General features: G+C 36.0%; 1 protein-coding gene across 8 annotated transcripts in view; it reads right to left on the bottom strand.

Annotated features, from left to right (window-relative positions):
• The window catches only part of COP1 (COP1 E3 ubiquitin ligase), a 277,806-nt gene that overhangs the window by 79,480 nt on the left and 184,098 nt on the right, over positions 1 to 14,228 (bottom strand). For all 8 annotated transcript variants that reach the window (XM_034941240.4, XM_034941236.3, XM_063598396.1 and 5 more), the window contains one exon: positions 9,653 to 9,769. In XM_034941240.4, the coding sequence (XP_034797131.1) occupies positions 9,653 to 9,769 (117 nt within the window). The remainder of the gene's footprint in view (positions 1 to 9,652; positions 9,770 to 14,228) is intronic.

The raw sequence follows: 14,228 nt of genomic DNA, 5'->3' as shown, positions 1-14,228 counted from the left end.
AAAGCTACTCTTTGACAAAAGAGAGAGCAAGCTAAGTATCCGTTACACAAACACACATGGAATACTTTAGAAGCATTTCCCCTTAACGCCTGCTCTCAATTTAGTTGTCAGATCTTTGTTCATGATTTGAGGAGGAATTAGAAGATATCACTTCCTATTTTCTATCACATACAGTTGGCCCTGGTTTCCAACCTGAATAAAACCTTAAAGATGCACTAACGTTAGCCATTATTATTTACCCTTTACTTTGTGAATAATCTCTCCAACTCTTACCAATCCACAATAGATATACAAGCAATTGTGATATTCTCCTAGAGTCAAAGAAGTAGCAATTACTTATCTGCGCATTAGATTAAACCACAATTGTCAGTAATTTAAAATAATTAAGACAATTTTTAAAAACTTAATACAATTTTTAAGGAAGTCTCAGTTAAATTAGGTACATTTTCCCACAATTAAAAAGAAGTCTCAGTTAAGAAAGAGTAGCAGAAACATGAAAAAACCCAGTCCTCCCTCACCTAATTTATTTGAAACCCTATGATATAAAACAGATTAAAGAAGAGCTGCTCAGCTTAAAGCACAAGTAGGAATCAGAACCCTTTTTACTCTTTTTTTCTCCCTGTCTGCTTGAGCCATCCTTTCCTACTCTCAATCCTTGAGGAACATAAAAAATACATAATTTGAAAAGAACTGATTCTGTTTATCAATAGGGAAAAAATAATTTCATTTATTTTATCCATACTAAGTTTATCTCTTTTTGCTGAAAAAGGTATATTAATATTAATGTCCATATTAAATATGAACATTAGCCAGGCATTGTGGCACGCTCCTGTAGTCCCAGCTACTTGGGAGGCTGAGGCGGGAGAATCACTTGAGTCTGGAAGGCAGAGACTGCAGTGAACCAAGATCACACCACTGCACTCCAGCCTGGACCACAGAGTGAAGAATTTTTAATGCTTAATTCCAGGCCAGACAAGGTGGTTCACGCCTGTAATCCCAGCACTTTGGGAGGCCGAGGCAAGTGGATCACTTGAGGTCAGGAGTTCAAGACGAGCCTGGCCAATGTGGTGAAACTCTGTCCCTACTACAAATAAAAAAATTAGCCAGACATGGTGGTACACACCTGTGGTCCCAGCTACTTGGAAGGCTGAGGCACGAGAATCGCTTGAACCTGGGAGGCAGACGCTGCAGTGAGCTGAGATTGCACCACTGCACTCCAGCTTGGGCAACAGAGCGAGAATAGACTTTTTAAAAAAATAAATCACGGCCGGGCGTGGTGGTTCACACCTATAATCCCAGCACTTTGGGAGGCCGAGGCGGGCGGATCACGAGGTCAGGAGTTCGCGATAAGCCTGACAAATATGGTGAAACCCCGTCTCTACTAAAAATACAAAAATTAGCTGAGCATGGTGGTGTGCGCTTGTAGTCCCAGCTACTCAGGAGGCTGAGGCAGGAGAATCACTTGAACCTGGGAGGCGGAGGTTGCAGTGAGCTGAGACCATGCCACTGCACTCCAGCCTGGGCAACAGAGCAAGACTCCATCTCAAATAATAATAATCATCATCATCATCATCATCATCATCATCATTATCATCACTACTACTACCACCAAATCATAACAAAAAAAAAATCAAAACATCACTAACGGGGCCTGGCACGGTGGCTCACACCTGTAATCCCAGGACCATGGGAAGCATAGGCAGGCAGATTGCCTGAGCCCAGGAATCCAGGACCACCCTGGGTAACATGGTGAAAATACGTTTTTCCAAAAAATATGAACATTAGCCAGGCATCGTAGCATGCTCCTGTAGTCCCAGCTACTTGGGAGGCTGAGGCGGGAGAGTCACTTGAGCCTGGAAGGCAGAGGCTGCAGTGAGCCAAGACCACACCACTGCACTGCAGCCTGGACCACAGAGGGAGAATCCTGTCTCAAAAAAAAATCACTAACGGCGTTACAGGAAACATTTATTTCCAGTAAGATCTATTTATATATGTTCATGATTTGTTTATTTTAATTTTATCTGAAGGAAGAAATATGTTGCCCTAATTCTTCCGTGATATTTCTCAAACTAGACTGCCAAAGGTAAAGATCCTGTTTAAAACTTCATACTTGGCCAGGCATGGTGGCTCACGTCTATAATCCCAGCACTTTGGGAGGCCGACGTGGGCAGATCACAAGGTCAGGAGTTCAAGACCAGCGTGGCCAACATGGTGAAACCCCGTCTCTACTAAAAATACAAAAATTAGCCAGGCATGGTGGCGCATGCCTGTATTTCTAGCTACTCAGGAGGCTGAGGCAGGGGAATCGCTTGAACTTGGGAGGCAGAAGTTGCAGTGAGCCAAGATCGCGCCATTGCACTCCAGCCTGGGCAACAAAGTGAGACTCCATCTCGGGGGGGAGAAAAAAAAACAAAACCTTCATACTCACTAACAGGGCCCAGTACATGGTTTATACATAGATATTAGTGGCTAAAAAAATTACACTGTAAGGCTGGGCATGGTGGCTCACACCAGCACTTTGGGAGGCCAAGGCAGGTGGATCACCTGAGGTCAGAAGTTCGAGTCCAGCCTGGCCAACATGGTGAAACCCCATCTCTGCAAAACTAGAAAGATTAGCCAGGCGAGGTAGTGCATGCCTGTAATCCCAGCTGCTCAGGAGGCTGAGGCAGGAGAATCGCTCTACCTGGGTGGTGGAGGCTGCAGTGATCCGAGACTGTGCCACCACTGCACTCCAGCCTAGGCATCAGAGCAAGACTCTGTCCCAACAACAACAACAACAACAACGAAATTATATTGTGGGCTTTATCACTGGGAAATGTAGGAAAATATGTATCAAATAATTTAAAATTTGGTGATTTACTATTTGAATTCATCTAAAAGCATCATATACAAGTAATTACTTGCAGAAAACACAGTATTATCACTATATTACTGTAATGAGCTAAGGAATAAACATAAATCACATAATCTAAAGTATTTACAATGAGTTATAAAATACTAAATAAGCACAAGCTGTGGGCAAAAATTACTGATATTACATTTTGCCTGCTTAGAAATCAGTTTCTTTCTTCTTTCTTTTTTTAAGAGACATGGTCTTGCTCTGTTTCCCAGGATGGACTGCAGTGGCACAATCACAGCTCACTATCACCTTGAACTCCTGGACTCAAAGGCTCAAGCAATCCCCCTGCTTCAACCTCCCAAAGTGTTGGGATTACCAGGTGTGAGCCACCAGGTCCAGCCAGGAATCAGTTTCTATGAAATAAAATATGTGCTAATTACTAGGCATATTTATGGTTGTGTTTTCTATTTTTTAGGTAACATTTAGAGGCAATGCCTTCCAAATTTTATTGGTTTTTAGAAATATAAAATCCAGCATGCCCACACCAGAAGTAAAAGCATTAAAAAACACACTCGAAAAGTAGTACAGAATTATTTCCTCTAAATGGCCTAGTTTGCTAAGATTGTACAAACTCAGCAGGTGCCAAATTATCTAAAGATACTACATATTTATTTTGAGAGAATTAATTTGCTTCAATCCTCATTGATTTGCTTTACATTAATCTCTTTTTTGTACACTTCTGCTTTAAGGATTAAATGCAAATAATGGTAAGTAATGAATGACTAATAAATACGGGACATAATTTTTTAATCATTAAAAATACATTAAAATAACTTTAAAAAACCATGTAGGCATGTAAATATTGCAAATAAATAAACTGATTTATCTCAAAAATCTGGGAAATGGTTGTCTACATTAACAATGATAGGAAAGAACTGAAAAGGCCTAGCTGGGACCCTTTAACACTACTACTGCTGCTTTCTTTGAATATCCTCAGAGACAAATTCATTATGGGAAGCTGTCAAAATCATTTAGAACCAAGTCTGATATATTGGGATCAGAATGAATGCTTGACTTTATTGAAAAAGAGAAGCATAAAAAATCATTTTAAGTAAATAATCTATGTCTGATTGAAAAGAACGTGGATTTCTCTAGCTGACAGATTCCATCTTCTATATACATACTTGTTAACTTTCGTGTTCACATCTTTATTATCTTTTAATTTTTGCTTTTCTATCATAGAAAGATCTATAAAATCTCCTAAGATACTGAAATTTGAATTATCTTAGCATTTTCATTTTAATTAATGTATTTTGAGGCAATGTTATTACATACACAAAGCTCAGAAGACATATGTTTTCATTCTAATTTATTCCTTTGATAACTATATTGGGACTTGTAAAGTCTTTTATATGTATGAAAAAGGTGGAAGAACAAAATAACAAAATAAAAGTACAAAGAGAAACAAACTTATTGTAACAAGCACAAATATAAGATCTAAGCAAGACAGACAGGGAAGCTTACAATTAGCATGATGCCTCACTTCCCTGGTAGGATCCACAGTGCCCTTGCAACAGGAAGTCAAACTATAATTGGTGGGTAGCTCATATACTAATTTTCTACCTCTCAAAACTCCAAAAGCAATGTTTAAGAAAAGTACAGCCCATTCCTAATGTCAGATTCATCATCACAAATGATATTTATTAATAAGCAACTTCATGAGTATGATTCTGTATCGCTCTCAGTGGTAAACTAAACAATACAGCTAAAGAAACAGTGTTATTTCATAAAGAAAAACATTTAGATGACAGGCTACATTTTAAAAAATGTTTCAATTCTAAATGAAGATGACTGAATATCGGTCAGTTTTCTAGTTGTAAAGTTTTTCTTGTATTAAAGGAATGTTTTAGTCAGTGAAAGGTACAATGAAAGGCAATGAATTAAGCACTATTGGCCTCATTGATGCCTTGCTGATACTATCCCCTGCTTCAGACCGAGGAAAATTAGCTCATACCTAACCTCAATGTGCCCTCAGCATCCATTTCCACCATCTTAAAGTGCTTACAACCTATGCAAGATACAAGGTTAAAACTACATTGCTCAGATGCCCTTGCATTTATGCTTCTAGACATGAATTAGATTCCATCAATCAGATGCACTTATTTAAGATTTGAAAGGTGAACATTTTATGGTCATTCTCCTTCTGCTTTGAATGTTTCTGTTACAAGCACCATTGTAGAGATGTGGGGGTTTTCTGTTGTAGTGTTCCAGTGTCTAGTTTCTAGCTTTGTGGGAGTTGTAGTGAAGGATTCCTGATTCCGTGATTACAGTAATGGCATCATATTCTTGATTTCAGTAGTGCCACTAGCTGAGAAATAACAGCTCTCCTGGCCTATCTGATGATGAGCTAAGAGTCATTACAGGAAGCCAAGCCTACAGAATCATTCTACAGACCTTCCAACAATAAGAACTACAACAGCCTTTCCACACACACTATTACACGGTGAAGAAACTAGCAAATGTTTAGCTACACCTACCAAAAAGAAATGAGAAAATACATAATTATAGTGGAATGAAACTAGGTACATTACTATTGACAATACAGGAATTATAAAGGAATGTTATTAACAACTTTATGCCAATAAATTAGAAAACTTAGAAAATATGAATTCACCTAGAAAAAGTAAACAGGCCAGGCGTGGTGGCTCACGCCTGTAATCCCAGCACTTTGGGAGGCTGAGGCGGGTGGATCACCTGAGGTCAGGAGTTTGAGACCAGCCTGACCAACATGGTGAAACCCCATCTCTACTAAAAATACAAAATTAGCTGGGAGTGGTGGCACATGCCTGTAATCCCAGCTACTTGGGAGGCTGAGGCAGGAGAATCGCTTGAACCCAGGAGGTAGAGGTTGCAGTGAGCTGAGATCGTGCCATTGCACACCAGCCTGGGCAACAAGAGTGAAACTCCATCTCAAAAAAAAAAAAAAAAAGAAAAGAAAAGAAAAGAAAAGAAAAAGTAAACACATTGAATTAGGAATTTAAAATCTTCCCCAAAAGAATAATCCAAGCCCAGACAGTTTCTCTAATGAATCCTATCAAATATTTAAAGAAAATAATGCCAATTCTTCACAAACTCATTCAGAACGCAGAATGAACACTTTCCAACTCATTCTTTAAACCCAGTAGCTCTTTGCTGTCAAAGACAGAAAATATCATCATAAGAAAACTACAGGCCGGGCATGGTAGCTCATGCCTGTAATCCAAGCACTTTGGGAGGCTGAGGCAGGCAGATCACTTGAGGTCAGGAGTTCGAGATCAGCCTGGCCAAGATGGTGAAACCCTGTCTCCACTAGAAATACAAAAAATTAGCCAGATGTGGTGGCTGGTGCCCGTAGTCCCAGCTTCTCAGGAGGGTGAGGCACGAGAATCACTTGAGTCTGGGAGGCAGAGATTGCAGTGAGCCAATATCGTGCCACTGCACTCCAGCCTGGGCTCTGACAGAGTGAGACTGTCTCTAAATAAATGTATAAAACTACGGATGAATATCCATTACTAACACAGACACAAAAGTACTTGAAAAGCTGGTTTAATATTATAGTAACATTACTGTCCCATATTACTATAGTATGGGACATCAACCTCACAATCAACCTCAACAGAGGCAGAAAAAAAGCATCTGACAAAATCTAACACCTATTCATAACAAAAACTCTTAGCAAACTAGGAACAGATAAAAAATTACTCAAACTGATAAAAAGTATCTACAAAAAACCTCACAGCCAACACCATACTTAATTGTGAAGGACTAAATGCTCTTCACGTATGATGAAAAGTTTTTCATACTTTTACCACTTCTATTTAACATTGTACTTGATCTTCTAGCTAATACAATAAAGCAAAATGGCATTCATAAATTGTTCAACTGCAGATATGATTCTACGTGTAGAAAACCCCAAGAAATCCACAATAAAACAAGAATAAAGAGAAGCAGTGTTAGAGATACAAGATAGATATATAAAAATCAATGGTATTTCTGTGCACTATTAACAAAAAAATCAAAAAATAAAATTTAAAAGCAATTCCATTCACAACAGAAATAAAAGTAACAAAATAAGGATACATTTAACAAAAGAAGTTCAAGACTTCTACACTGAAAATTACAAAACTATTGATGATAAAAATGGCAAAGATAGTTAAAAAAAATAAAATGAATAATAGGCTAATTTAATATATGGATTTAAAATATAGTAGTTTATCAAAATAATTCTACATTATGCCAAAGCAAGGTTCATTCAAGAAAAATACAATTCCGTGTTAGAAAAAGCATAAGCACCAATTGGTGCTAAAAGGTACTTGATAAAATACTGTTTTGCTTCTAATTAAGAAACAGTAAAGTAAAACAATTTGAATAATAAAATATTTTTCAAAAGTAGATATTCTAAACAGCAGAACACTAAAGCTCATTCAACTAAATGAAATAGATGGGGGAGGATGCTATCACTAGTATAACTCTGCCTTAGAGGTAGAGAATGTGATAAATCATTGGAAAAGAAGAAATGCAATTATTGCTTTGGGCAGATATCAAGTATAAACAGAAAACCCAAACACTACTAAAAAGCTACTAGACTTAATGTAAAAAATTTATAAGGTCCCAAGATACAAAACAAATATCCAAATATGAACAAGTTTTGTCTACATTTAGCAAAAAAAAAAAAAACCTAAAAAAAGAGTGGACAATAAAATTTTATTAAAAATAACAAAAATGGTAACATATATAGGAAAAAAAATTGACCAGAAAAGTCCAGAACCTAAAGTAAGTATATTATGAAATCTCATTGAAAGACAGAAAACAACCCAAACAATAGCCAGGGGGCAGTGATCCCAGCACTTTGGGAAGCTGAGGTAGGCAGATTGCTTGAGCCCAGGAGTTTGAGAACAGCCTGAGCAACATGGCAAAACCTCATCTCTACGAAAAATACAAAAATTAGCCAGGTGTGGTGGTGCACGCCTGTAGTCCCAGCTACTTGGGAGGCTGAGGTTGGAGGATCACTCGAGCCAGGGAGGACCAGGCTGCAGTGAGCTGTGATCGTGCCACTGTACTCAACCTGGGTGACCCTGTCTCAAAAAAACAAAAAAACAAAAAAAAGAAAACCCAAACAAATAAAAAAGACACCTCATGTAACTGTGGAAAGACATACTATCACAATAATGCCAATGGTTCTAAAATCAGCAAATAAATACAAGAAAGTCTGATAAGAATCCCAAAAGAATTTTTCTAGAATTGGAAAACTATAAATCTTAAAGCTTACATGGAAAATTAAATGAGAAAAATAACTAAGAAATGTATGAAAATGTATAATACTGGGGAAAACTGCCTAGCAGATAGCGGAAGCATTTTTAAAGTAGGTTCCTATTTTCCAAGAAGGAGAAAATTTGATAATATTCATACCTGGCATTGGTACAAATTAATTAAATACTGATAAAATATTATATCCATAAATGATGGCCAGTATGTTTATAAAACAGAACATACACTCAAACTCAATAAACTAAGAGTATATATTTTAATTGAATACATAATATTAATAATAAAAATAACAATAATAAGAACTTTACACAAAGAATCTTTTTTCCATAATCCTCATAACAGCCCCAAACAGCTCTACCTCTAAGTTAAAGATAAAAAACTTGGGAGAAAGTTAAAGAACTTGCTCAAGTTCACATTTCTAATTCGTGACAAAGTAAGTATTTAAACAAGACAGAAGTAGGATCAAATGAAAACAGCATGTAATCATTAAAAATAAATTCTATATGCTAAAAAAAAGAGAATTTTACCCACATCTACATGTTAGTCCATGTCCTCCTTAAACTGAACTATGAAATTATGTCAGTAGCCCAGTGACACAGTGAGTTGAATAAAAGGAAAAAGTATAGTGACACGGTTTAAATTATGCATTTCCTTTTTTAAAAAGTTGCTACTGTCTCCATCAGATGGTGCTAACTTGTATTTTTTTTTTGTAAAACCCTGATATTATTAATAAAAAATAAGACTTCACCATTCAGAAGCCAAATTACAAGTATTTACTATTTTAATAAATATTCAAGGGGGAAAATATGAAAGATAAAAAAATTAAGGGTAGGGTGACCATATGATTTATCTTCCTTCCAACTCATGACACTTTTGTGAATGAAAGAGGGCACTAATAATAAATACAATGGTACAAACGGTGTGAACTAGGACTGTCCCAGGCAAACACAGACATATGGTCACCCTAGTTAAGAAAAATAATTTACCAAATGATTATTTGGTATGATAATAATAGCAAACATTTTTTGAATACTATGTTAGCATGAACTCCATGATACAAGACTATGTCTTATTCACTGTCCCTAGATGAGTGCTTTGTGCATAGTAGGGACTCAATAAATAATTATTGAAAGAATAGTTTGCCTTAAAAAAAGTGTTCCTGTGCCTATACAATATAGCTTAATAATAGCTTAACTGTTTAAATGTTATTATGACCTTATGTTTGTGAATAAGTAATAAGCATTAATTCATGCATATAAACACTAAGAAAAATGACAAAAATTAACAAATTCATATCTATGTATTAAAGATAAGTGACAGAATAGTGCAATTAAGGTACAGCACTAAATGAGTAATGATGGCATACTGTATACTTCTAATTTAGAGCCTAATAATAAAAACAACATTTAAACCTACAAAAGAGTTATTTGTTTTAAAATGCTCTCCTATCCTTACCATGATATTTAACCAACATCAAAGGAAGACAAATCTGCTTTCATTTCTTACCTGCACAGCCGAAAGCCAAATGGTATCGGGAAGAGGGGCTGAATTTAACACAGCACACATTAGCCTTTGCCTCAATGCTTGCCACTGAGTTGTCTAGATTGGTAGACCACAGCTTCACTAAGGGCAAAGGACAATAAAAACAAAAAGAGAAACAAGTAATACATTAGTAAATGCTTCTGTAACTTGGGAAAGTTGGCTTATTGCTCCAGAAATCTTTTTGTGCCACTCTAAAACATTTGGTTTACTAGGACTAAAAGTGTTAAAGCTGAATGTATTTGTCTGTTCTCACACTGCTAATAAAAAGATACCTGAAACTGGGTAATTTATTAAAAAAAAAAAAGAGGTTTAATTGACTCACAGTTCCACATGGCTGAGGAGGACTCACAACAATGGCAGAAAGTGAATGCGGAGCAAAGTCATGTCTTACCTGGGGGCAGGCAAGAGAGCGTGTGCAGGGGAACTCCCATTTATAAAACCATCAGATCTCATGAGACTTATTCATTACCACGAGAACAGTATGGGGGAAACCACCTGCTATGATTCAATTATCTCCACCTGGCCCCATCCTTGACACATGGGGACTATTATAATTCAAGGTGAGATCTGGGTGGGGACACAGCCAAACCATATCACTGAATGACTGAATAACAGAATAACATTAAAACCAAGAGAGCTTAGTTTCAATGTCAAAAATCAATATAGATAAAAAGGTTGGGCACAGTGGCTCATGACTGTAATCACAGCACTTTGGGAGGCTGAGGCAGCAGACCACTTAAGCTCAGGAGTTAAGAGACTAGCGTGGGCAACATGGTGAAACCCTGCCTCTACTAAAAATACAAAAGTTAGCTGGGCATGGTGGTGCAGGCCTGTAGTCCTGGCTACTCAGGAAGCTGAGGTGGAATAATCACTTGAGTCCAGGAGGCAGAGGTTGCAGTGAGCTGAGATCATGCCACCAAAAAAAAAAAAAAAAATGAAATGAAATGAAATAAAAAAAGAAAAATCAATAAAAAGGAAAAATCAATATAGATAAATGATAAATTTATACTCAGATGTAACACAGACCCACAACTAAGACATAAAAGACAGGAACAAAAAAAGCAATCTGGAGCTAGGTGGTATATTATATATATATATATATATATATATATATACAGTTTTATATATATTATTCTTTTTATTATTATTATTATTATTTTTGAGACAGGGTCTCCTCACTCTGTCATTCAGGCTGGAGTGCAGTGGCACAATCATGCCTCACTTCAGGCAGCCTCTACCTCCTAGGCTCAGGTGATTCTCCCCACTCAGCCTCCCGGGTAGCTAGGTGTGTGTCACCAGGCCTGGCTACCTGTTTTCTATTTTTTTTGTAAAGACAGGGTTTCATCACGTTGCTGAGATTGGTCTCAAACTCCTGGGCTCAAGCAATCTGCCCACCTCAGCCTCACAAAATGTTGAGATTACAGATGTGAGCCACTGGGCCCAGCCAATTATTCGTTAAATGTGTGTGCATATGACTGTATACTGATATACATCATAAATATGAAAATGTACACAAACATCTTTAAAGCACTTGGAAACTGTTCTTATTTTATCTTTCAATTAAGAATTTCGTGATTTTAAATTTTTATGTAGTAATTCAGTTATACAACTTAAATATGTCTAAAGTAATATATTCTAGAATTATTTAGTTAAATTTCAAAATTTTGGTTTTGTATTTGAATAAGTAGTCTAATCCAGTGATATATATTAAAATTTGTAATGATTAGGGAGAGCAAAGCTGACTAAGCAAAATAGGTCTGATTTGAAAGCAGAAGCAGAAAATGAGTTGCCATTTTACAAAGGTACCAGAGCAACTATCATATCATTTTTCAACAATAAAAACAGTAAGACAGGATACACCCATAAAATAGATTTTCAGTATATAAGTTGTCATCCTGGATGCACATTAGAATAAATAAATGAACATTAACAACAACAACAAAATCTTTCCATCCATCTTTCAATCTGTCCCAGTGTCCCATCCAGGACATTACCCAGAGAGGGTCCAGGTACTGTTGTTTTTTAAAAAAGCTCTCCAGGTGATTCTAACACGCATTTGGGGTTGGAAACCAGTATTGGGAATGGAAGCATAGTAAAAAATCTTAGAATATTTTTAGAAATACTGATACAGTAACCTGTAAACAGCAGTGAATAAAATAAGTAAAACTGGTTCCAATAAATACCACTTCTATGAAATGGGATTACGTAAGAATTTAATATGTGAAATCTCCAAGTAGAAATTAATCATTATCAAAAAATATTGCTAATTTACAATCTGATAAATTTATTAGCTTTCCCACAGTAAACTAAGACCCTCAATATTAAAATAACAATCATTATTATTAGTAGTAGTATTTTTTGAGACAAGGTCTCAAACTCTGCCACCCATCCTGGAGTGCACTGGTATGATCATAGCTCACTGCAGCCTTGGACTCCTGAATTCAAGTGATCCTCCCATGTCAGCCTCCTGAGTAACTGGGACTACAGGTGCACACCACCACGCCTGGCTAATATATATTTTTTAAAGTAGAGATGGAGTAAGATTTTTAAATAGCAATATTTGATTTGTTCCATGTTATTCTCCAATAAGCATGATGTACTATTTCAATCAAAATGCAATCATTTGGTCAATCACGACATACAATTCTAAGATGAGATGGCTACCTGGAATTAAAAGTCAACATGCCGAACATAGCACTTAAAGATTAGATTATTAAGTGGACTTTGACTGGATTATACTCTAATAGCCTAGGCCGAAAGGTAATTCACAATAGATAAGTATGGAGCACTTACTGTGCCCATAACCCCACTTATAATCACTAAAAACCTTTACAAACAAGCATTATGTATCATTGTTTAACGTTAATTAAATATAAGTGAGAAAAAAACAGTACTGACAGAATGACAGTTAAGTTAGAAGTGTGGCAGGTCTTTTGTAATTTCATGGTAATTTTCTCAATGCAGTAATCATTAATATTATTTAAATAAGTCACAACATTAACCACCATGATTATAATTTTCAATATATAAGGTATTAGAATTCAATATAACTGTCTGAGCTACAAGGGTAACTAAGATTAAAAATAAACATACACTAAATGAATACAGCATGGAAAAGCGGTATAGAGATTACAATAATTTCAGTGGTTATTAAACAAAACAGGTGTTAATTGTGTTCCCCAAAAAGACATGTTTCAGTCCTAACCCCAGTTACTTGTGAACATCACCTTATTTGGAAATAGGGTATTTGCAGATGTAACAAAGTTAAAATTACGTCAGACTAGATTAGGATGGGTCCTAAATCCATTGACTGGTGTCTTCATAAGGAGAGAGAGATTTAGAGACAAAGGCACAGTGAGAAGAAGGCCATGTGTGAAGAGAGCCAAGACCAGAATGATACAGCTACAAGTCAATAAATAATAAGAATGACCATCAATAACCAGAAATTAGGAAGGAGACAAGAAATAATTTTTCCCCAGAGCCTTCACACAGAGTGTGGCCCTGCCAACAATCTAATTTTGGGCTTCTGGTCTTCAGTACTATAAGAGAACAAATTTCTGTTGTCTTATGCCAGCCTGTTTGTGGTATGCTTTCTTATGGTAGCCCTAAAAAACTAATACAACAAATATAATGAAATAATATTGAAATCTATTTAATATCCTAAGATGGCATCACAGATCGAAAGATAAAATAGTATAATCTTTTGGAGGAAGCATAGAAGAAATCAAGTATGAGAAGAAACTAAGCCAAATATAAATGAGGCGATCCTCAAAATAAGGAGACAGTATACAAATTAATAAGAACACCTTTACTGTTACTTTTTCCTTGCAAGGATGGTAGTAAGAATTTCATTTAACTTCCAAAATTTAAATTTCAGAATTTATTGACGAAAATTCCCTTTGAAAGGAAAAGGAAATTTAAAAGAAAATATCATCTTCTAGGTGAAGAGCTAAAGCAATTAAATCAAATAAAATACACTGTATTTATTTACATATGGCCTCCTTTGGCTCTCAGTAAATAATCAAAAGAGTAACCATTAGGAAAATCATACCATAATTAGGAGGTTAAAATAAAGAAACATACTCTATCTAGTTGGCCATAAATTTGTTACTTAACACTAAGTGTTCTATACAAGTTTTATTTCTTTAACGTTAATGTGTAAAGTGTCTTCTAAGTGTCACCTAATTTTTCAGTTCGATTTTGAAATACTGAATCTTAAAAAATCCAACTACACTACAGAATAAAGTATATCATCTAATAATCTGTAAAATTTGAGTGAATCATTCCCCAAAGTAGTTTGCTAAAATTGTTTCCAAAAATAGAGAACAAGATATTGCTTATCTATAATAACATCAGATTCAGTTCCAGTGTGCAAGGTTTATGTTTCTGAGTTTCTCTGACAGGGCCTACTGCATGTCTATTTGCGCCAAAGTATCCTAAGAAAGAATTCATTACCAAAGAAAGAGAAAACAGGGACAGAAGTTTGACACAGTAAAACAGCCCAATGCTTTAATGAGGATGTGCAAATATGAGTAAGTTT

The sequence above is a fragment of the Pan paniscus genome, chromosome 1 (genome assembly GCF_029289425.2).
Source record: "Pan paniscus chromosome 1, NHGRI_mPanPan1-v2.0_pri, whole genome shotgun sequence".
NCBI lineage: Eukaryota > Metazoa > Chordata > Mammalia > Primates > Hominidae > Pan > Pan paniscus.
The sequence above is the reverse complement of the archived record's forward strand: the minus strand, read 5'-3'. Positions and strand labels throughout refer to the sequence as shown.